This window comes from Molossus molossus, unplaced genomic scaffold (assembly GCF_014108415.1).
Source record: "Molossus molossus isolate mMolMol1 unplaced genomic scaffold, mMolMol1.p scaffold_m16_p_21, whole genome shotgun sequence".
Classification (NCBI taxonomy): domain Eukaryota; kingdom Metazoa; phylum Chordata; class Mammalia; order Chiroptera; family Molossidae; genus Molossus; species Molossus molossus.
The window spans coordinates 9383994-9407836 of NW_023425357.1; the positions used below are offsets into that span (position 1 = coordinate 9383994).

General features: G+C 52.4%; 2 protein-coding genes across 9 annotated transcripts; one reads left to right on the forward strand and one right to left on the reverse strand.

Annotated features, from left to right (window-relative positions):
- The first annotated feature begins 4062 nt into the window (after positions 1-4062).
- On the forward strand, positions 4063-4452 carry LOC118638887 (optic atrophy 3 protein homolog). The gene has a single exon (XM_036275017.1). It carries the CDS (start codon positions 4063-4065, stop codon positions 4450-4452), a length of 390 nt encoding a protein of 129 aa, XP_036130910.1.
- A 1444-nt stretch (positions 4453-5896) lies between these two features.
- On the reverse strand, positions 5897-19689 carry LOC118638390 (vasodilator stimulated phosphoprotein). 8 transcript variants are annotated; one of them, XM_036274156.1, is made up of 14 exons: positions 15734-15783; positions 13524-15615; positions 12262-12433; positions 12013-12178; positions 10314-10419; positions 9788-9831; positions 9422-9663; positions 9168-9268; positions 8571-8622; positions 8372-8408; positions 8112-8157; positions 7874-7964; positions 6866-6923; positions 5897-6746 (listed from the first exon to the last, which is right to left on the reverse strand). In XM_036274156.1, the coding sequence occupies exons 3-14, from the start codon at positions 12397-12399 to the stop codon at positions 6709-6711; spliced, it is 1119 nt and encodes a 372-aa protein (XP_036130049.1). In that variant the 5' UTR covers positions 12400-12433; positions 13524-15615; positions 15734-15783; the 3' UTR covers positions 5897-6708. The 8 variants fall into 8 exon arrangements, with proteins under 8 accessions (XP_036130049.1, XP_036130048.1, XP_036130046.1 ...); XM_036274155.1 differs by lacking the exons at positions 13524-15615; positions 15734-15783 and adding an exon at positions 19283-19689 and having other exon boundaries at positions 8372-8405; positions 9168-9265; positions 10314-10416; XM_036274153.1 differs by lacking the exons at positions 13524-15615; positions 15734-15783 and adding an exon at positions 19283-19686 and having other exon boundaries at positions 9168-9265; positions 10314-10416.
- Between the last annotated feature and the right edge of the window lie 4154 nt (positions 19690-23843).

Below are 23843 nucleotides of genomic sequence, written 5' to 3' on the forward strand. Positions count from 1 at the left end.
GTGTGTCCTCTGTGGAGAAGTGTCTATTTAGGTCCTTTACCCATTTTTTAATTGGATTGTTTGTTTATTTGGTGTTGTTTCATAAGTTCTCTATACATTTTGGATATTAACTCCTTATTAGATGTATTATTGCCCTGGCCGGTTTGGCTCAGCAGTTAGAGCATCAGCCTGTGGTCCAGAGAGACCCGGGTTCGGTTCCCGCTAGGGGCACGTACCTCGGTTGCAGTTTGTCCCTGGCCCTGGTTGGGTCATGCGGTTGGCAGCCACTCAATGTGTCCCTTTCACATCGACGTTTCTCTTTCTCTCCCACTCTATCTGAATGAAAAAAGGAAAAAAGTTCTCAGGTGAGGATAGATGTATTATTGGTGAATATGTTCTCTCATCATCGGGTTGTCTTTTCAATGAATGATGGTTTCTTTTGCTGTGCAAAAACTCTTTCGTTTGATGTGGTCCCATTTGTTTATTTTTTGTTTTCCTGGCCCAAGGAAATATATCAGAAAAAAAATATATTGCTTTGAGAAATGTCCAAGATTTTACTGCTCATGTTTTCTTCTAGGATTGCTATGGTTTTGAGTCTGACATTCAAGTCTTCAATCCATTTTGCATTTATTCTTGTGTGTTGTGGAAGAAGGTGGTCTAATGAATATCACTGCTCGTGCTTCCTGGTACAGGGAAGTAGTGACTTTCCAAAGACCTCTGTCAGGCAGGTTGTGAAATAATAGAAACATATCTATCTGTCTAATCTGCCACAGCTCTGGAAACCCTCACGGTCTAAGTGATAGGGCACTAGGAGCCTCTTGTAATAGTTGGTCTTTCACACGGAGCTCCTAAATGCTTTGGAATTTCCTGGGCCATAGGAATGTCTTTAGTTTCAAAAGTCAGGTGACTTTGGGTGGGGTTTATGGCTGGCTTCAGGATGGGTGCTGGTCACCAGAAAGGTCAAGCCCTGATGAGAAGTTTGAAACTTTCAGCCCACCCCACCTTCCAGAAAGGGGAGAGGGTCTGGACATGGAGTTCATAATCAGCTTTGCCTTCGTAAGTCTCGAGTTCAGAGAACTTGGTGGAGACATCCATGTGCCGGGAAGGTCGTGCACCCAACTCCAGCAGGACAGAAGCGCCTGTGCCCAGACCTCACAGACCTTGCCCTTTTCTGATATTGATCATATCCTTCATTATATCGTGAACTGGTCAACCCCAGTGTTTTCTTGAGATCTGTGAGCTGTTCTAGTAAATGATCGAATCCAAGGAGAATGTCATGGGAACCTCTAGTTTGGAGCCAAGTCAGACAGAAGTTGTGGGTGGCCTGGGGACCTACTGTCTGTAGTTAGAGTCTGAAGTGGGGGGCAATCCTGTGGAAGTGAGCCCTCAACTTCAGGGGTTCTCACGAATGGCAGTTAGTGTCAGAATCAGTTAAATTGTAGGACACCAAGCTGGTATTGGAGAGAGTTGCTTGGTGTGGGGAAAACAAACTCACCCGTGCCCTGGCCGGTGTGGCCCAATTGGTTGGGCACCCTCCTGTGCACCCGGGGGTTGCCTGTCTGGTTCCAGTCCAGGTTTCGGACTGGATCCCCAGTAGGGAGCGTGCGGGAGGCAGCCGATTGATGTTTCTCTTTCACATCGATGTTTCTATCTGTCTCTCCCTCTCTCTAAAAAAAAATAATAAATCACTAAAAACATATAAAGAAATCAGCCCTGGGAAGAGATGCACGGGGCAGAATCCTGGAGAGTTCCAGTTGTCCCAGCGGAACTGGGGGACAGCACTGACTTCTCCCAGCAAAACTGAGTGACAAATGCATGAGATAGTACCAACCAGGGAAGCTCACCCAAGCCATGTTCTCCAATATTTTTAACAGGGATGAGCCACATGGACTAGGTTTATGAACCATGTGGCTGACCTTAATTTCTAGCCCTTCCAGAGGCTGAGCTGATACCACGTGGCCCAAAGCCCTCACCATAAATCATAGTGCTAGTATACATTATCTGGCAGGGTCCAAGGCCCCAAGTAAACAAAGACATTCTTATCGGGCAGGACATTCCAAGGACTTAAAGACTTCCTCTCCTAAGGGCAAAGGCCAGACCCCTATTTACAGGGTAAGGTCCATCCTTCACTGCACAGACAAGAAAAGCTCCCAGGGCTAAAGAGAGAAGTAAGGTTCAGATAGAAAAATATAAAATAGTGGAAACAAGAGAATCTCTTCATAAACCCATCCTGGTGCAATGTCAGTGCCATAGAGGTGACAGAAAGTCCCTCTGCCATGACAAGTAATGGAACCAGGCCTCCAAACTGCTGAGGAATTTTGAACCTGTAATTCTGGGCCTAGAAACTATCTCATCTAGTGTGAAAGTGGACAAAGAACAGTCAACACTTACAACCTCAAAAAGACATCTTGATAATGTAAAAATAACAGTACAGCAGACAGACCATAGGAGGTAGGGGGCAGGGGGGAATAGAGAGCAGGGTGGAGCAGCTAATATACCTACAGGCTTGAATGTCAGGAAGTGGAGGCAATAGGCGTATTCTTTAGAATTACAAAGGTTACCAATAAATAGTAACAAATCAAATAAAAATCGCTTGCAAAACTTGGGAAAGGAAGTAAAGGATATAGAATGTGTTAGGCCTTAGCCAGGTAGCTCAGTTGGTTAGAGCATCGTCCTGATATGCCAAGGTTTTGGGTCCAATCCTGATCAGGGCACCTACAAGAATCAACCAATGAATGCACAAATAAGTGGAACAACAAATACATGTTTCTCTCTCTCTCTTTTCCCTTCCCCTCTCTCTCTCTCAAAATCAATCAATTTTTTAAAAAAATATGTGTTAAATTCACACAAAGTGGGGGTGGCAGTAGAAAGTCAAATCATAATATTTTTTAAAATTCAATTTACTAACCAAGGATTAGAGGTATACGCTTGTATTTGGCATCATTAGGTTAATGTGGAAGAAATAAATGCAGAAAAGGTCAAAAGTGGTCAACCTTTGAGGAGTAGGACTAAAACTAGAGGTGGGAAGACGGACTTCTGTTTTCAATATGCCCCTTTCGATGTAGTCTAAGTAATCTCCCCAAGAGCATGCCATTCTTCTAACTAAAAGGAAGAAAAGGTAATTAGGTCACCCTGGCTGCTGCAGAGGACAGTTGGAAGGGAGAAGTATAAAATGTTTTCAGGAATTCATCTCTTTAAAAAAATTTTTTTAAATCCTCACCCGAGGACATTTTTGCATTCATCTTCAGATAGAGCAGGAGGGAGGAAGGGAGGAAGGAAGAGAGAAACATCGATATGAGAGAGACACATCCACTGGCTGCCACCCATACAACCCCAACCCGGGCCCGGACAAACTGCAACCAAGGTACACGCCCTTAGCGGAGGTACACGCCCTTAGCGGGAACCAAACCCAGGTCTCTCTGGTCCGCGGGCCAACGCTCTAACCGCTGAGCCAAACCAGCCAGGGCAGGAACTCATCTCTTAATGAGACCAGAGGCTTATTATTTTCCGCAGCAGTTCATGTATGAATGGATGGATATTAATTATTCCTGGAGTGAGTCATCAACTCTATGTTTATGTAACATTTATAAAAGATGACAATACTTATAATCCTCATTCATGTGAATGAGTGATTAGGTAAAGAAGTTGTGGTTAGAGCAGCACCGATCAAGCCCAGAGCTCCTTCCAAAGCCCCTTCCAATGCCCCAGACCACACAGCGAACACACTTCAAGAGCCGGCCATCAGCTCCACCATCTGGGGAGGCTATGAGGACCTTGTCTGACCCTGAGGGGCAGGGCACATGTGTGTGTGTGTGTGTGTGTGTGTGTGTGTACACACACAAGTGAAAGGAAGCAAAATGTGCCCCTGCTCTGGGCTGTGACCACCTACTCAGAACTTCCCCTCCAGCGCATTTCTCATTCTCAGTTGCCCGCCCTAACCTTCAGGATGGGTTTTTTCAAAAGATGCCCTCCGGGCCACCCCAGCCCAAATCACTAGCAGGGTCGAGGGGCGGGACTGGAAGGGGGCTCCCCAGCCCAGCTCCCTGCCTCCTTTCTTCCCCCACAGTGTACCACTGGGCGGAGATGCGGGCCAAGATGAGCCTCCTGGGCTTCGACGCCGAAGCCGTCAAGCCGCTGAACGAGGAGGCGGCCGCCGAGCTGGGCGCCGAGCTGCTGGGCGAGGCCACCATCTTCCTGGCAGCCGGCACCTGCCTGGTGCTGGAGTACTGGCGCCAGAAGACGCAGCAGCGCCGCAAGAAGAGAGCGCGGCAGGTCGCCTGGGAAGCGATGCGGGAGGACGTGGACCGCCTGGCGCTGGAGCTGGAGGCGCTGACGACGCGGATGCGGGCGATGCCGCAGCTGAGCGCCCTAGAGGAGCTGCAGGCCCAGATACAAGAGGTGCGTGCCCAGCTCTGCATCCCGGACGGGGACCGGCCGGCCGCGCCCCCCACAGGGCCCGGGTCCGAGGACTGAGGCCGCAGGGCCCTGGTCGTGGACATGACACCTCAGACATGGCCTTCTGTCCGCCCTGTCCCTTCCTAAACTGGTCTAGCTAACACCACCCGGTCCCTTTAGGGGCAGAATGGATCCTAGACTGGGGCTAATCCAACTAGGCTTTTTCCCCACACTAGATGGGCCAGCAGCATATAGAGACCTAGCTAACCGTCACACCTCCATGTACCTAAGGCGTAGTCCTTTCCCATTACACAGAAACACTCTTCACTCCCTTTTTTGACCATTGTAATGAAAATGCAGCAACTTCTACCTCACCTTTTGGTGGGGGGTGGGGGTTGAATGGTGGTGGTGAGAAATATAAGGATAGATCTTGGAAAGCTTTAGCGCCAATAAGTCACCCTGTGGCACCTGACTTTAGCCCACCATTGGTACCTCTACTGGGGTCCTCCCCTCCTTAAGTGGATCGTTCCAACAGAACCACTACCACCACCCTTACCTGTGGCACAACCCACTGGAAAGGCTGTGCAAGGTCCTCCCAGATCCCCCCCTTCTGGGATCTGTTCCAGCAGGACATGGCCCTTTGGACTGAAAAAAATCGGTGCTGCCCGGGGCTGAATAATTGTTTTCATCAAAGCCCCATTTACCAGTAGTTCTGGCCTTTCATAGGGATCCACCTGTTCTCCTGCAACGTGGGTAACTGTCATAACCCCCATCTTCCATCCAAACCTGTTCTTCAGGGTACTCAGGGATTCTCCCATCCTTCTTGCCTTTGGACTGGGTCCCCCTGTCCTCCCTCAACCTTCTCCATGCAAAAGCTTCCTCCATGGGACCACTGGCTCCTCAGTCTTAAGTTCCCACCCCCATCCAAAGGGAACATTCCACCAGGTAGTGTTACCTACCTAACCTACCCCCTGCCAACCCAATGAACCACTGCTGGGGGTGTGTATGAGCCCTGCGACTTCTGAATTCTATTTTTTTAAGACTGTAAATGTTTTCTAATTAAAAGAGTTCTGAGGTAAAGGAGTCATCTTAATGTGTCTGAGAACCATGGTGTATGTCGGTAAAATGGGTACAAGTGTCATTAAAACTAGGAGAGAAGCTGAGAGGGTTCTGATGGGAAGGGGGCAAAGTCATCCTATGAGCCCTTTCCAGATGGGGAAGCAAAGGCATTTGCCCCAGGCCACACAGTCTGTGAGGGGTAGCCCCTGGCTTTCTCTAGGATGGTGGATTGGTTGGCACTGGGGAGGAGGGGAAGAAAGGAGTGGGGAAGCTGCCTCCGCAAGGGGCATGGAGGGGGAGGGGGAGAGGGAGGTCTGTTGACAGGCCCAAAGGGGCAGAGCCCACTCTGCCTGAAGGAGCCTCAGGGAACTAGAACAGGTGCAGGGTGGGAAGAAAGATGAGGGGCAGGCCGATTGCTGGAGCGGGGATGACATACCCCATCCTCATCAGAGCAGCCCTTCAAATCACTCCAGAAATCTTAGCATTTATAAAAACTGGCAGATTTATTCTGCAGGGGCCCACTTTCAAGAAGCTAAAGGTGAAGGGAGAGGGGAGCTTTCCTCCCCCTTTCCTTTCTCCCTCATCTTATTTTCCCTAAGGGGGTAAAAATGGCCTGGACCCCAAACCTACCCAAATAAAAAAATCAAAAAACTGAGGTTCTAAAAAGTTACAGCATCTTAATTCCTCATAGAAAAGGGGAAGGAGCCAGAGGGAAGGGATGTCCCTTGGGGTGAGGGGAGGTGCCCCCAGCCTGGTGGGACATCCCCCCCTTAAAAAGCTGCCCGGAATGGGACAAGCCTGGAGCTATATTTAAAAACTCCCACACCCCATTTTATCAAAATCAAAGAGGAAAAAAAATTCCCTTCCCCCCAAAAACCTAAATATATATATATATATTTTTTCTCCTTAAAAAAACAAAAATTCGAAGGCATTAAGCGTTAAAGTGAAATCTAGAACAAGGGAATGTGAAATTCCCTCCTTCCTTCCCCCTTACTGTGGGGTTAATTGGTGCATCCCAGCAGAGGAACCCGCCCCAAGGGGATGGCAGAGGGGAAGGACCAAAGGGAGCAAAGGGTGGGGGCTCCCCCAGCCAATCAGCAGCCAGTATGGGCGTGGGCATGGCAGAAGCCACACCTGCTTGGAATTTTCCAAGTGGGATAGGGAGTAGGGAAGACGCATTCCTTCAGCCAATTCCCAGTCAAGTAGAGGCAGGGAAAGCAGGGTGACAGGCGGGGTGTGTGGAAAGGAGAAACGGGATCTTCTGGGGCCCTGTGGTCAGGGGGAACCCCTCTTCCTCAACTCCTGGACAAAGGCTGGAAGGAAACAAAGGGTAGAGGTCAAGGGCAGAGCCTCTTCCCCCTTCCCTTCCAAAACAAGGCTCTTTCCAAGGGACAGGATACCTCCAAAATAAATATTTAAGAAACAAGCTCACCTTCAATTATTTCCTCTTTCACTTTCTGCAATTCCTTCCTCACCTCTTCCAGAAGCTCCTGAAAATAACGGGGTGCAACCAATCAGGAAAGGTGCCTGAACTTGCAGGTACTAATCTCTTCTTTCTCTTTTAAGTGTTTTTTAAAAATTATGTTTGTATTGATTTTTTTTTTTAGAGAGAGAGGAAGGGAGAGATAGAAACATCAATGTGAGAGAGAAACATCAATCATCTGCCTCCTGCATGCTCCCAGTCCGGGCATGTGCCCTGACCCAGAATCAAACCAGGGCCTCAGTCTATGGAACGATGCTCAATCCACTGAGCCACACCAGCTGGGCTAATCTCTCCTTTCTATTTTTTCCTTTATTGATTTTAGAGAGAGAAGAAAGGAGAGGGAGAAAGAGATAGAAACATGATGGGAGAGAACATCAATTGGCCGCCTCCTGCATGTCCCCCTCTGGGGATCGGGCCCACAACCTGGGCCTGGGCCCTGACCAGGAATCGAACTGGCAACCTCCTGGTGCATGGGTCGACACTCAACCACTGAGCCACACCGGCCAGACTAATCTCTCCTTTCATAATGACTGAGGGCTATACACACATACACTATGACCTCACTGACAAGGCCACAGAGGGACTGGAGAATTCTGGATCCTTTGAGCCATAAGAAGAGTACTGGAGAACATTCAGTGCCAGGGACGGTAAATACATTCTATTCTCCTGCCAACTCCACTTGGTAATGGATATCTGGGGCTAGTGTGCTGAAAAGGACTCTGGGTACTCATCAGGAATGTGTGCAGTGATAGATCCGTAAGGTCCGTCAAGGGCACGGACATGTCACCCCGGACCTGATCAAACCTCTCCACTTCTCAGACTAGACAACAGCGTTTCTAGGTCTTTTCTAGAATCACATGGCAGGTCCGTTGCAGAGTTTAGACCCAGACCTCTTTTTTTTTCCTGTGGCCCCATTCTAGCTCCCAAACCTCACCCTCAGCCTTCTCCCCAAGCTACCTGTTTCACCCTCTCCAGGTCTGACTCATCACCAGAGCTGGGTGTAGAGGGGTGGGCCTCGGAAATAGTCACTGAAGACGACGACTTCATCCTGGGAGAGATGGCAGGGTTTGGGACAGAAATGAGGTGAGAGAGGGCCTGTCTCCCCTGCCTCCCACTCCAGGAACATTATGTTCCTCCTACAAATTCGGCAAACCCAACTGCTTTGGGTAGGCGGGGCCCGGTACTGATGACCCACCTTGGCAAGGTTGTGCTGTTCTTCTCCCAGGGTCTCCGCACAGATTCTGGGGGACAGGCAACACATCAGAAAGATAGGGACCAGGACTGCCCCACCTCAATCTTTCTCCCACAGCCTCCTCAGCCCCTCTTCAAAGGATCATCTCAGCAGACTACAATCCCCAGCACTGTCTGCACAGACTCTCTCAAGAGTGCATTCTCTGTGAGGACAAGGCATCCTGGGACTTGTAGTTCCCATGGCTAGACTGGGCTCCCACTCACCACTGTGGGCTGGGACTCTGGCTTCTGGCTCCTCCTGCTGGTGGGAAATAAAACTGTCATGAGCCAGTGCCTGCCACACCTCTGTTCATTTTCCTCTTCCAGGTTCAATCCGGCCCATCCCTGTCACACCACCTCCCCAATATCCCTACCCGAATGGTACAGCCTAAGGTGTATGTGGCAGGAAGAGCCCCTAACTCACATTGGCAGATTCATCCTTGGGGGGTTTCTCCCCAACTAGTGTGGCTTTCCTTCTGCAGGAGGGAAAGGCAAAAACAGATGGCTTCAGCCCTCCTTCTGCCACTCGACAAGTCCCCTTCCCGGAGTTCAGAAAGGTGGATTCGAGGGTACAGAGTTATGAAATTTGCGAAGGCTAAGAAAACTTCATTTTAGAAGTTACAGAGAGTCCTATATCATAGTGGGTGGGGGTTTTATGCTTCTCACATTTGGGAATCACAAAATTCTAGAGGTGGAGGGCTCTACCTTAGATACTGGGATTCTAACCCGAGTTTCTAGGTTCTGAGGCAGGAATTTCTAAGGTCCTAGAATTCAGAACATTCTAGAAGCTACCAGGTGGTTGCAAACCTTCTCCATCTCAGGAGAATGCAATCGCCAGCATTATATCCCAAACCTCACTATCAAAGGGGAAATTTTCATCCAAAGAAACAAACAAAAAACGTGGGAACCTCAGCCTCCCCCCCCCCCACCGGGCCCTACTGGCCCACGGGAGTACGGCTGGTCTGAGGGGTTTGCTCCCAGAGCTTTCCAGGGGCTTGGAGGGCCCCAGGCTCAGGCTCACCTCCGGGCCAGCATGGCGTTCATCTCTTCCATGAGGCCCCCGCCTGTGCTTCGACTGCTCTCAGCTTTGGGGGCTGGGGGCCCCCCTGAGGCCTCCTCCTGCTGGAGAAATTACAAAGAAGAGGGGGAGCTTTAGGGCAGGCCTCCTGGCCTCACAGCCCCTCCTAAGATGTCCCCAGGCAACTCTGGCCTCATCCCTCATTATTCCCCCAGGGCCCCAATCTCCCCACACCCTGCCACGTCTGGCCCCCTCACCTTGCTGACTTTCCTGAGTTTGGCTCCAGCAATGGCTGCAGCCAGGCCAGGGGCCCCTGTCCCTCCACCACTGGGGCCTGCTGCTGTGGGGAGAGGGGGTGGAGGGGGTGGGCCTCCCCCAGCTCCATGCCCTCCAGCTGAGACCCCTGAGGGGGGCAGACCAGGGGGTGGGGGGGGACCTGGAGGAGGGGGAGGTCCTGGAGGCGGGGGTGGTCCCCCAGCTGGGGGAGCAGGTGGGGCTCCTGAAACAAACACAAAAAAGGGAGCAGCGATGAGAGAGAAGCCTCATTCTCTGTTATCCAGCTGGCCCACCTCCTCCTCTGGGGACCCCCAAACACTCCCTCCCAAGACCAGGTGAGCAGTCACCTGCATTGGAGACCCGACGCTCCCGCTCCACGTGCTCTGGCTGCCTGAGGAGGGAGGAGGGAGCCGCCATCACTCAGGGCCCTGAGGATGGTCAGCAACCCCTGGCCTCTCTGAGGTCTCCAGTGAGACTGGCTCCTAACCCCCACCGGCTGCCTTTCCCAGGGGCCAGGAAAAGGGGGGCGGCAGGGACAGGGTGAGACCCAGATGCAAGCATTCTAGTCGTCAGAATATCAAAAACAATTGAATTACAAAATGCCCAAGATCCTTTAAACCATCAACTTTGGACTCTGAGAATCTGGGGGGGCCAGGATTTGAAGGGTCAGACGGTTCTGCAACTCTGGGTGTCAGGAGTTTCTCAAACCCCAGGAGGCAGGACTCCCTGAAAGCTGTCAATTTCTAGTCCCAGGGGAGCTGGAACATTTTTGGAAACTGAAAGTTGGAGAGTTCTGAATTCTAGGAGTCGGGGGCGTGGAACATCCTAGAACTCTGGCAATGGTAAGCTTCCCCACACAGGGACTGGCCCCACCTTTTCTGATGTTCCACCTCCTCTGGGGAGGGACCGTTCTGGACAGACCAGGTGGAAGGTGCTGCCTGCGGTTGCGGCGGTGGCAGCGGCGCTGGAGGTCCACCTACTGGAAAGGAGAGTAGAAAAGGTGATGACTCATCCCTGGAGCCCTGCCCTGCCTCTTGGCAATTTCCCTCAGCTCTCCCAGGCCTCTCAGGAATCCCGCCAGAGGTGCTGGCTTCCTTCTTCCTCAGGAACCCTGACACTCCGGGCTGGGGTGTGGGCACCTGGGCAAACTTCTGGGCGAAGGCTCAGCATCAAATTAACTGAGCTATGTGGTGAGTGCTGCCACAATGCCCACGTGACAGATAGGGGACAATGAAGGCCCAAAGGGGGCAGTCACTTGCAGGCCAGAATTTGGAGGAACAAGACGGATTCAGGCTGACTCCAACATCTACCCTTAATCAGTGTCTCAGCCGCTCAGACACCCCCAAGCCCAAGAACCCTAGAAAGGCTGACAGCCTGTTCCTTACCCACCCAGGCTTCCGGCTCCCATGGGCCCGAACCACCCACTCTATTTTTTTCTGTGCCCCCAGACAAGCAAGCCCTTCCCACTGGCACTGAAGCTGCTCCAGAAAGCAAGCACCTCTGCCAGCTGGTGACCTGAAGTTCTCCAGCAACATTCCCAGACCCTGGGTGCACGGCGGTCACTGAGCGGCTCATTAGAAATGCAGAGGCTCAGGCCCTGGCCAGTTTGGCTCAGTGGTTGAGCGTCGGCCTGCGGACCAGAGAGTCCCAGGTTCGGTTCCCGCTAGGGGCACATACCACAAAAAAAAAGAAAGAAAGAAATGCAGAGGCTCAGGCCCTACCTCAGCCCAACTGAAGTGGAACCTGCGTTTCACCCAGGTGTCCAGATGATTTGTGGGTACGTTCAAGTTAAGAAGTGCCACCTTGGCCCTGGCCAGTAGCTCAGTTAAGAGTGTCGACCTGATACGCTAAGGTTGTGGGTTCGATCCTAGGTCAGGGTGCATACAGGAATCAACCAATGAATGCATGAATGAGTAGAACAACAAATCTCTCTAAAATAAGTTTAAAAAAAAAATTTTTTTTTTTTTTTTACAAACTACTCTTGGAGCCCTGGCCAGTTTGGCTCAGCGGTTAGAGCGTCAGCCCACGGACCAGAGAGACTCAGGTTCGGTTCCTGCTAAGGGTACGTACCTCGGTTGCAGTTTGTCCCCGGCCCGGTTGGGGGTTGTGTGGGTGGCAACCAGTCCATGTGTCGCTCTCACGTCGATGCTCCTCTCTCTCTTCCTCTCTCTCTCCTTCCTGCTCTATCTGAAATGCAAAAATGTCCTCGAGTGAGGATGAGGATAAAAAAACAAAAACAAAAACAAAAAAACTACCCCTGGAGATGTTTTTAATATAGATGTCTGAGAACTAATTGATGATGACATGAGCCAGGACAGAGGGCACAGAAGGAGCCCGGCAAGAGCGGGAAATAGCTACATTCTGACCCGGGAGGCAGTCACACAGGAGTGTCCTGCACCCTTAGGAACCGGTGTACAAGGGGCACACAGGAGCCCACACAAAGTCCTCCACATAACTGTCCGTGGTAGCAATGAATCAGCCCCATTTTCAGATGAGCAAACTGAGACCGGAGTGCTAACGTGGTGGCCCCAGGCCCCGGCAGGGCTCGGGGTCCGCCCGCCCGGTTTCTAACCTTCCAAGGCCTCTAGGGCACTGGCCATGCCTGAGGCGAACTGTGCCGCGTCCTCCTTGCTGCCGAAGTTGAGGCCCCAGACCTGGCGGGCGTCACGCCACTGGTGGAAGTTGGGGGTGGCCTGGTTATACTTGAGACCCCGAATGATGGCACAGTTGATGACCACCTGGCAGGAGCGGAAAGGTGGGTGAGGTGGGGGCGCCGGGGTCGGGGCGAAGCCCGGGGAGGGGGGCGCGGCCGGGGCGTCACCTGCTGGTCGGGCTGCATTTTCCGGCCGACCACGCGGAAGGAATTGGCCGTGGGGTTGTGGTAGATCTGGACTCGGCTGAAGACCTGGGGGCCCGTGCCTGCAGGCAGCCACCGTTTGTTGCCGTCATCATAAAGCATCACAGTGGCCCGGCTGGAGCAGATGACCGTCTCGCTGCCAGGAAATCGGGGGGAAGGGTGCGAGGCCAGTTAGCGGGGGCAGCGGGCACCCTTCCCCTGGGGCCGGTCACCTTCTTCTCCTCCTGGGTCCCCCTCGGAGATTCAGAGACAGTGTGAGAGGAAGAGAAACACATGGAGAGGCCCTGAGGAGACCCAGACAGTGACTGGGAAGGGAAAAAAACAGGCGGGCCCTGGCTGGTTTGGCTCAGCGGTTAGAGCGTCGGCCTGTGGTCCAGAGAGACCCGGGTTCGGTTCCCGCTAAGGGCTGGTTCCTCGGTTGCAGTTTGTCCCCGGCCCTGGTTGGGTCGTGTGGGTGGCAGCCACTCGATGTGTCCCTTTCACGTGGATGTTTCTCTCTCCCCCTCCCACTCTATCTGAACCAAAAAAAAAAAGGAAAAATGTCCTCGGGTGAGGATAAAAAAAGAAAAGAAAAACAGGCGGGACAGAGCAAGACGCGCTGGGGAGAGGCAAAGACACAAACTGGGGGTGTGAGACAGATGAGGAAAGAGAGGGACAGACAGGCAGGGAGAAAGAGACAGGGAGAAGACAGACAGGCAGACCGGAAGGGACAAACATACAGACTGACACAGACAGGGAGGTGAGAGGGAGGGTCCAATTGACAACGGGGAGACACACAGACAGACCAGGAGCGGTGAGGGCGGCGAGCGCGATGGCTGGAGAAGGACAGAAGGACAGCGCTATGGACAGTCAGAGAGGGACATGCAGGGAAGTGTGGAGCGAGAGCTGGAGGGGACCCAGGAGGAGGGCAGTGGGGATGGGCACTGAGAACGAGCCCCTGCCTGGCACTCTGGAGCTTCAGTTTCCCTACCTCTGCCAGGGTGCCGGGACCTCCAACCCCCACTCCTTGCTGCAGTCAGAGGAGGAAGCTGAGGCCCAGGGAGGGGAAGGGTGAGGCCTACAGCAAGTTGGGGACCAATGCTACACCCTAGCCTCTTCTTTTTCCTGCTGCCACCCACCCATCTACCCCAAATCACCCCCATGTGCCTCCCCAGGGCCCTCAGCATACACTCCCTACTCCGACAGGCCCATATCTTGGGCAGTGACCCAGACAGCCCTAGCCCTACCCTCAAATGCAGGAGACAGTCCAGTCTCCAGGCTGGTGACAACCTAGGGCCAAGCCCAGGGTGACCAGGAGCACCTTCCCCAGTCTGGGAATCACAGAAGACTTCTGGATCATGTGACACCTGACTCAGCCTTGGTAGGAGGGATAAAAAAAACAAAACTGGTTCAGAGTTCAGGATCTGATATCCAGAGACCTAGGTTCAAATCCCCGCTGAGCCACCTACTCCGTGTGACTTAGGCAAGCAACTCTCCCCCTTGAGAACTGCAAACTGGGGATGACAGTCCCCCCCTCCCAGGGCAGTGGGAGGAGTAAATGAGTCTGGGCACATAAAGGAAGCACTTGGCACAGTGCCTGGCATGTACTGAGCACTTAGTAACTGTCAGCACCCCTTTCACAGGTACCCGATCATCCCAGGACACCCCCACAATCCTTCTCGGGGCGTTCAACCTTCCCTCCCCCCAGTGAGGAAACCCAGGTTCCCAGACAGGAAGTGACTTGCCCAAGGTCACACATAGACGAGAGGAAGTGCTAGTCCCCACCTCACCCCACCCCCACCAAAATTTTTCCTGAAAAGAAGAAGTTGGTGGTCAGAGGTTTCTGGGGAGAGAAATAATACCCCACAGTTTCCGGGGAGATAAATTATACCCAGCAATGGCTCTGTCTTAACCAGGGCTGGGGGATGGGGTGTGGCAGACACTCAGGCTGTGAAGACAGGACAGGGAAAGTCCCTCAGCAGACCCAGCTCTGGGTTCCTAGGCCTGGGCTGAGCCCCGGACAGCCCCAAGTGTACATAATTGTGGCATCTCCTTACAGGCACTTTTGCTGACCAGGCACCCTAAGCCCTCTCCTTGTCACCCATTCTATTGTCACTGCTCCTTCGGGACGGGCACTGTCCCACCCTCAGTTTGCAAGCGGGGAGCGCAAATGGAGGCCCGGAAAGGATGAGTGACTTGCTGCCAGTCTAGTGAGCAGAATGAGGATTTGAACCCAGGCCACCTGCCTCCCGAGTCCACAGTCTTAACCACCAGGGACTGTGTGGGCCCTACCCAAACACCAGGTGCTGCTTCCAGACAAGCTCAGCCTCAGGGGCCGTTTCTGGCTCCCAGTGCCCCTGGCAGGGCAGGGTTAAGGTCTCGCCCACACCTGCCACCCACCACCAGGGCAGACTCTGGCCAGGAGCCCGGGGTTGTCTATGCTACCCCACCCTGGCTGCACTTTGCTCTCCCCAGCTGCCCCGCCCTGCCCTGCTGAGGCTCTGGCCTGGCCTGAGGGCGCCTGCTGAGTGACCCAGGCTGGTCCTACCCTCTCCAGGCTGCAGTGCCCCCATTACAGCAGAAGGATCCTGTTAAAACACCAATCAGATTGAGTCCCTCCTCTTCTCAGAAGCTCCCCTGGCTTGGGCAGAAAAACAAAAAGCCAAGATCTTTCTGTGGCTTTCGTGATCTGTGTGATCTCTGATCTCATCCCTTCCCTCCCCCCAGCTCGCTTTCAGCCCCTCTGGCCTCCAAGCTGCTCCTTCTACAGGCCAGGTACATTCCTGCCTCCAGCCTAAAGCACTAGTTCTTCCTCAGCCTGGATCCTCAGGCCTCCGCTTAGACAGCACCTCTTCCTCTGACCACCAGGAAAGTTCCCGTCTCTCTCATGGCATGCTCCACGGCCTAGCATCGGCCCCTACTGGCAAATCCGTCTCCCCTACCAAAACGTCGGGACCATGAGGGCAGGGATTTGTGTCCTTACTGTTCACTGCTGTGTCCCCAGAACCCAGAATGGTGCCCAGCACATAGGCGCTCATCAGTTGTTAAATCTGCCATCGATAAAGAAAAACTTAGCAACGGCAGCTGAGTTACTGGTTAGCCTGTGTCCCAGACACTGTTCTAGGTACTGCGCTCCATTTTCCACAAAGAACCTTGCAATGACCTCGTGAGAGGGACTCTGGTCCTTACCCTTATTACAGACGAGGAACCATGGACCCAGAGAGGTGAAGACACTTGTCCCGGGTCACACAACAAGGCGGCAGAGGGGCTCGCATTTGAAACCAAGTCCACCCAAGTTCTTAACTTCATTTAAAGGTGAGGGAACAGCTAAGCTGAAATCTGAAAAAGCCATGGGCTAAAGTGTGTGTATCAGAGGTTTTAAAAAAAGGTGAGGAGGCTATAAATACATCCACACACAGTGGTGATTTTTGCAGAGGTTGCTTCTCAGGAGACTTACGGTGACTGCCTCCGAGGACAGGCACTGGGGACATGAGGAGGGAGGAAGTGGACATGTCACACTGTTTACTCTTTATAACTTGCTTGATTCTTTTTCCTTTTTTTTTTTTTCCACTGTGGGCTGGTATTACCTATAAAAAAATCATTCATTTCTTAAATTCAAAAAATAAAACTATAAACCAGGCAAAACCTGTAATGGAAAAGTCCCACAGCCAGGAAGCGGGGACTGAGGTTCAAACAGGGTCTGCCCCATTCCAGTGGTCCCTTAACGTCTCTCATGAGAGAGCCTTAATCCCCAGCCAACCCAGGACCCAGCCCTCTCCATAGGTCCCCTCATTTGGAAAACTCTAGCATGTGGTGGATGAGAGAGGGTTCAAGTCAACCCCTTGCTGTGTGGCTTCACCTCTCTGAGCCTCTGTTTCCAGCCCCGGAAACCATAACTCACTGGTTTGTTGTAACGATTCAAAGAGATAAGAAAAGCCCTAAAGCTCACAACCTGGAATTTGGCAGTCTCCATACAAGGAAGCTGAGAGGCAAAAATAAGGGAGAAAGCTTCTCATCGATGAAGGCAATCAAGCATAGTTGCTCTGATTTACTCAAACCTTCCAGGTTAGAGTCTTGCCGGTCCCTTTAACCCTCACTCCCACCCAAGACTTACCCTATAGCTTCCTTAAACCATAAAACCTATGATCCACACCCCCCCACACACACACACACAAACCTTTCCAAACTACACATCTTTTGAAACAACCTGTACAGGGAACCAGATCTAGGGTCTGTGTGGATTTCATAGGCTCACCCTAGTCCCTCCTCCCTGACCAGTCTGTTTCCCATAAATGAACAAGAAGGCAAAGATTCCCACTTGGGTTTCTCTTTTCATATCTTCATTAACTTAACTGTTCCTACAACGAAAGTATGTTACCTACATTTTTTGAAAAGGTCACTAAAGGTTTTATTTCCCTTTTTCTTTAATAGAATAATACTCTAGAGACAGTCAGTCCTGAGTTCAAATTCAGGCCTACTTCCAAACTCTTAGGCAATTTGCTTCATTTGCCCGTGCCTCAGTTTCCCCGCCTGTAAACTGGAGGGCGGCTGCAGTCACAGTAATATCTCTCTTAGAACTGATGTAAGGATTAAATGGAATCAGGCACCTAGTATAGTGCCTGCACAAACTAGATTCGTGATCAAATGGTCTCATTAATTTTTAAAATAAAAATAATAGCAGTAATAACTACTATTGGAAGAGGAAAAAAATGGACCCAAATTCTTATTCAGAGTCCTGTCTGCCCTGAGATTGTCAGACCTCTGTCTAGCTGCCCGGCTTCCCCAGAATCCCAGCTCAGAGTCCAAGATACATTAGACACTCAACAAATATTTGTCAAACTGGGAGAAAAAGAACTATTATCTTGTAATTTTCCATCTTAACATCCTCTCTTTCAACTGCCCCCAAGACTGTCCCCATTCAAACCAGCCAGAAGTCAGAGGATCCCAGTCTCCTCTCCCTCAACATTGCTTAGGAATTTCTGATGGATCTTGTGCCAGGCTTGTCTCTCTCTGAGCCTCAGTTTCCCCAGCTGGATACAAAGGGGTATGGGTCGATTTGAATTCTAGCTCCTTTGGGGAAGGGGCACAGCCTAGAAAGTCTGGTGTGGCCATTGACAGGGAAGACCCCCCCCCCCCCCAGGAAGTGGAAGTAACCCCTGGTGGGACACCCTCAGCTCAACTTCTGCCCACCTCCCCAGAAGGTGGGAAGTTTGGCCTCAACCATTAGTAGGGGGCCTGTGGGAGGACCGGGGCCTCTGGGCCGAGCTTGGGAGTGGGGGTGGGGGTGGGAGGGCGGCCAGACACTGCTCCTGCCCTTTTACGGTCTCAGTGAGTGAGGCAGCACTAACTCGGACATCCGCCATCCGCCTTGCACAGTGCCTGGGACCGGAAACGCGGTGGGGTGGGGGTGGGGGGCAGCAAGGGCAAGGGGCTGGGCTGGGGCCAGTGGGAGAGGAGACTCTCCCGGGGAAGAGGGTGAAGGAAGAGAGCCTAGCTCCCCAAAACTGCCCTCTCTCCGGGGCAGACCATGAAGGGATGTTGCTGTAATGGAGGAAAGGGTAGGCAGGAAGTCTTGAGGCTGTCTGCGGGTGCCCCCTTGTTCCAAATTTTCCAACCATCCCTTTCACACAGAAGAACAAATGCGGGAGGTGGGCTCTTTAATGGTCAGAAAAAGGAATGACACCCTGATGTCAGATAGCAGGAGTATGGAGAATGTGGGGGAAGTGGAAGGATGTGGGCACCGCGGGGTTAATCCCCAGCTGTCCCCAGAGGCCTCCCCCTCAAGCCGGGGTCTTTGGGGCAGGAAGTCCCTGAGAGAGTGGAGGAAGGGAGATAGTATTGTCAGCCTCAGGCCACTAGGGAGAGATTATGGGGAATCAAGGGGAGGTGAGAATGGGGGGGATCCAGTAGGGTCCTCCAGCCCACACTGGCCCCGCCCTCAGGTGAGCCCAGGAGTTTTGAGGGGGTAAAACAAAACCCCTGAGTCCCTTGGGCCCCCCAACCCAGGATTAAATTCCTGAGTAGGTAGCTCGAACAATCTGGGAAGCCTAGGTCACTGGGGGAGAGTGCTGTGACCTTGAAGCTTTCCAGCAGGCCCCCTCCTCCAACCCCACAGTTCCGATGGCTGGAGGGCGAGGGTGGTGAGAGAAGGGGGAGGCGCCCTGGTGGGAAAAGCAGCCGGCCCACAGCGATCCTGCCCCCCCCCCACACACACACCAGCTGTCTCGACAGGTGAGTCAGGAAGACAAAGGCCCCCATTCCCCCAGCTGCCGCGCCCCCTCCCTCTCTGTGCCGCACAGGTGGGGGAGAGGTGCCGCCCTTCTGGCCCGGGGCCGGGGAGCCGCCCTAGGCACCCAGCGCGCCATCGGTCCTAGGCACGGCGTCTTAAGCAGATGGTGGGTATGGAGCGCGGGGGATGGGAGTCCCAATCAGACCCTCGAGGCTGCGTCTGGGTCCATCCGCACCAACCTCCTCCAAAAGATGAGAGCCCCTCCAAATTTAGGGGCTTAAGTATCCTCGAAGTAAGGAGCAAGGTCCCACCTGGGAAGGCTTTCCAGCTTCACGTAAAGGGGAACCCCGCAAACCAAGGTCTAAGTTTTAATCTCTCTTCCAGGTGCCAGGGACCCCCAAACTGGCCCCCAAGTCCCTCTCGGAGCCCGAGTTGAGATTTAGGGGACGTCTAAACCCTGCATAAATCCTGGCCTCCTCGCGGGGAGCATCTGCCAACTTGGAGGTCCTCTGAAAAAGTCTTAAAAATTCGGGAGTCCTCGGAACGCCCCCAAATCTGAGGGCTCCCAGGAGAACTTCATCGGCACCACCCCGAACCTTGAGAGTCATGGGGAAGTGGTCAATATTTGGAGCTCATCCAAGGGGGTTCGGTCTCAAATCCGAGGCTCCCAGTGCCCGGTCCCCAAATTCCAGCCCGGAGCGAGTCGGGGGGAGGGGACAAAGGCGGGGCGGGGAGCCGCGCCGGGCGGGGAAGGGTCTGGAGGCATTGGAGGCTCACCTCATGGCTGATCCGCGGGCGGGCGGCGCACCCACAGAGCGGGTGCTCCCGGGGCGCCCCTGGCTCGAGGTTCAGGGGTTCGGGACTGGCTCCAGGTTCTGCTCAGTCTCCCCAAGGGTCCCGCCCCATAGAGTCCGGCTTCCTGGGGAAAACGTGGACGGGGTCGGGGCGGGTCCTCAGGCACCTCCTCCCTCTGGGGGTTTGTTAGATCGGGGTCCCTGCGGCAGAAATGGGGTGCGGCGTCCCCTCACGGCGCGCCCCCTTGGCCAGCGGCTGCTACAATGTTACTCTTACTACTGTACTTCTCTTCGCTACATTTCGTTCCAAAATTCCACTCCCCGTACCCACAATTCCCTGCGCCTTAAAGGGGCCGCCAACAAATCAAGGCGGGGGGGTGGGGTGGAGGACGCTTAAAAGGGCAACGCGACACACTAGACCCGCTATTTCCCTCTTCCCCAACGTTACTGAGTGGGGATGCAAGCCGAGGGGCACTTTCACATTAGAGGGAAAGCCTGGTGGAGGGAAAGAGATCCTTCCTTGATACCTAGTGCTCCCCCACAATGGGAATTCTTAGGGAGATCTAAATGGGAGCACAATTTGTTCTCCTCCTCCCCATCGACTTCTTCATTACTTTGCATTCTGCTCAATTTGGGGAGGGGGCGAGGAGGACCCTCTGGTTAAGCATGGATTCTCTCCAATTTTCTCCCTTAAATCCTCCCTTCTGACGCCCCAACGTTTCTCTTCTCTGTCAATTTATAAGATGTTAATAAAGGGGAACCCTCTCCCCTCGCAGGAGGGAGATGGCTGGAAGGGCCCCACCCTTGTCACTGCCCCCCGCCCGGCCGGAGAAGGTGAGGAGGAAGTGGGCCGAGGGGGCGCGGCCCGCCGCTGACTCACAGCCGCAGGGGGTGGGGGTGCGGCGCTGGACCTAGGTGGGGATGAGACACCGGGATCCGGGGTGGATAAAGCCCTTGGCTCCCTCCCCACGTACATCCTGCCGTTACTCAGTTTCTCCTGCAGCGAATGGCGGGATCATCCCGCAATCTGAGGGCACGGAGGCGGGAGACCCTTCCTAGTACCCGCTCGGGCGAACCCCTTCCCCCACGCGCAGGCTGCAGTCAGAGCCCCGACACCCTCCGAAGCTTCCGCAGCCTGTCCCGCCGGCTCCGCCTTACGAGACGTCACTCAAGTGGTTCCGCCTCCCCTGTACAGCGCCACCTGGGCTGGGTAAGGTGCCCTAGTCAGGGACCGAAGCCTGGGAAATCAATCAGTTTGACGGTTACAAATGGGTAAACTGAGGCCTAGAGGCAGGGAATCAATCTGGGCTATAAGCCCTCTTGCTTGAACCCCCCAGAACTCCAGTGGCTTTTGGTGCAAGGTATGAGTGTAAACCAAACAATTCTCAGGGTCCAGTTGACTAGGTGAGCAAGTCAACCTTCCCAGCCTTTGTCCAGCCGAATCCTTTTCCTGGATGCTGTCCTGTTCTCGCCCATACTTTTAGGATATGTTCTGACACTAATTCTTCTCTGCAAAATTGAGTAATCTTCTCCCCTACTCCACCTCACTCTGGGAGACTTGAACCCTGACCCACCTGGGTTATAATTGTTTCTCTGTGTGTCTCCTCAGGCTGTGAGATCTTTGGGAGCAGGTGTAGACTTGATCTATTTCTGTGCCTCACTAACCCAGCCAGGCTCAGAACAGCATCTCAACACACGTATTCAACTGAATGAGAACCCCAGTTCTGTGTGACCTTGGGCAAGTCCTTTCTCCTTCCTGAGGCTCAGCTTTCCCATCTGTGAAGTGGGAAGAGTGGCGCTTCTCTGTGCCACCTGCTCTACTTTGTCTAAAAAGGTCCAATTAGTAAATACTTTAGGCATAGTCTCTTTCACATATTTCTTTTACAGCCCTTTAAAATGTAAAAACCACCTGGCCAGTGTGACACTGGTTGAGCATCAACCCATGCACCAAGAGGTCACCAGTTCCATTCCTGGTCAGGGCACATGCCCAGGTTGTGGTCTGAAACCCCAGTGGGGAGCATGCAGGAGGCGGACAGTCGATGTTCTCTCATCGATGTTTCTGTCTCTTTCCCTCTCTCTCTCTTCCTCTCTCTCTAAAACCAATAAAGAAGCCCTGGCTGGTTTGGCTCAGCAGTTAGAACGTCAGCCTGCCGACCAATGAGTTGCGGGTTTGATTCCGGTCAAGGGCATGTATTTCGATTGTGGTTCGTCCCCAGCTCCAGTCTGGTGGTGCTGGAGGCAAGCAGTTGATGTGGCTCTATCACATCAATGTTCCTCTCTATCCCTCTCTGTCTCTGTCTCTGTCTCTGTCTCTCTCTGTCTCTCCCTCCCTCCCACTCTATCTGATGATAAATAGGGGGGGAAAAAGTATCCTCAGGTGAGGAATAAAAAAATAAATAAATATTTTAAATAAATAAATAAAAGGTAGCCCTGGCCGGTTTGGCTCAGCGGTTAGAGCATCGGCCTGCAGTCCAGAGGGACCTGGGTTTGGTTCCTGCTAAGGGCACGTGGCTCCGTTGCAGTTTGTTCCCGGCCCTGGTTGGGTGGTGCAGGAGGCAGCCACTCGATGTGTCCCTTTCACGTCAATGTTTCTCTCTCTCTCCTTCCCACTCTATCTGAACAAAAAATGAAAAAAATGTCCGCGGGTGAGGATAAAAAAAGTTTAAATAAATAAATAAAATGTAAAAACCATCCTCAGCTCAACAGTTGTGCAAAACAGGTGGCAAGAACTCTGCACTAGAGAAACCCTTGCATATGTACAGGAGCCTGATCAAGAATCATTATAGCAGCAGTGATGTGAAGGCAAGAAATTGAAATAGTCTAAATGTCCATCAAGAGGAGGATGAATAACAAAACCATTGTACATCCCTATCTGAAGTACTGGGCAGCAGCTAAAAAGAATGAGGTTTCCGGCTGGTGTGGCTCAGTGGTTAAGCATCTACCCATGCACCAGGAGGTCGCCAGTTCCATTCCCGCTCAGGGCACATGCCCAGGTTGTGGGCCCCGTAGGGGGCATGCAGGAGGCAGCCAATCAATGTTCTCTCTCATCGATGTTTCTCTCCCTCTCATTTCCTCTCTCTAAAATTAATAAAGGGGATCCCTGGCTGGTTTGGCTCAGCAGTTAGAGCGTCGGCCTGCGGTCCAGAGAGACCAGGGTTTGGTTCCTGCTAAGGCCGTGTACAGCGGTTGCAGTGTGTCCCTGGCCCTGGTTGGTCCTGCGGGTGGCAGCCACTCTACGTGTCCCTTTCATGTCGATGTTTCTCTCTCTCTCTCTCTTCCTCTCTCTCCCTCCCACTCTGTCTGAACAAAAAATGGAAAAATGTCCTCAAGTGAGGATAAAAAAATAAAAATAAAATAAAAGCAATAAAGGGGAAAAAAGATAATCAACCAATGAATGCATAAACGAGTGTAACAACAGATGGATGTTTCTCTCTCTCTCTCCCAAATCAATAATTTTTTTTTTAATGCCAAGTTTGATCCTATCTCTAGGCTTTCACACTGGTCTGCCTTGGACACTCTTCCCTGGGGTATTTATATGGCTGAATGCTTCTCTGTCAGGTCTCTGCTCAATTTTCCCCTCCTCGGAGATATTCCCTGATCCTCCTGTCTAAAGCATCCATCCCAAGTGGCTGAGGGGTGGGGGATAGAGAAAGACTTCTCATTGTGCACCCTTTTGTACGCTTTGAATTTGAACCAAGTGAACTTATTACCATAAAAAAATGAATAACAATTTAAAAACCAAAGTAGCTTTTCTTATATCCACCTGTTTTATTTCCCTTGAGACACTTGTCAGTGTCTGAGATGATCTTATTTATCAGTTCCCTTGTTTGCTGCCTCCCCACACACACTGGGAGGTGGCCCCTATAAAAGATAGGAATCTCAGTGAGTCCCCCTGGTTGATGGCTGTGAGCAGGTACCCAATATATTTGCCAAATGACTGGGCAAATGATATTTGGGGTGTTTTTTCTATAAGAAAAACATATCTTGAATCATATAATTATAATTTAATAATAAAAACTCTTGTCCAGCGAGTGTGGCTCAGTGGTTGAGCATCGACCAAGAGGTCGCCGATTCAATTCCCTGTCAGGGCACATGCCCAGGTTGTGGGCCAAATCCCCAGTGGAGTGCATGCAGGAGGGGGCCAATTGATGTTCTCTCTCATCGATGTTTCTATCTCTCTCCCTCTCACTTTCTCTCTCTCTAAAATCAATAAAAGGAAAACAATTTAAAAACAAAAACAAGCCCTGGCCAGTTTGGCTCAGCAGTTAGAGCGTCAGCCTGTGGTCCAGAGAGACCCGGGTTCTGTTCCCGCTAAGGGCGCTTACCTCTGTTGCAGTTTGTCCCCGGCCCTGGTTGGTCCTGCGGGTGGCAGCCACTTGATGTGTCCCTTTCACGTGGATGTTTCTTTCTCTCATCCTCCCTCCCTCCCTCCCTCCCTCCCTCCCTCCCTCCCCCCCTCTCTATCTGAACAAAAAGTGGAAAAAAATTGTCCTTGGGTGAGGATGAAAAAAAATAAAAACAAAAACTCTCCTCTAACTCCCCCA

Excerpts from the sequence above, each read along its gene's own strand:
- LOC118638887 (XM_036275017.1), top strand. The coding sequence starts at position 4,063 with ATGCGGGCCAAGATGAGCCTCCTGGGCTTCGACGCCGAAGCCGTCAAG.
- LOC118638390 (XM_036274149.1), bottom strand. Across the intron at positions 9,832-10,313 it reads GAGGTGGAACATCAGAAAAG|GCAGCCAGAGCACGTGGAGC; the intron begins GTGGGGCCAGTC and ends CTCCCTCCTCAG. Across the intron at positions 9,269-9,421 it reads AACTCAGGAAAGTCAGCAAG|CAGGAGGAGGCCTCAGGGGG; the intron begins GTGAGGGGGCCA and ends TAATTTCTCCAG.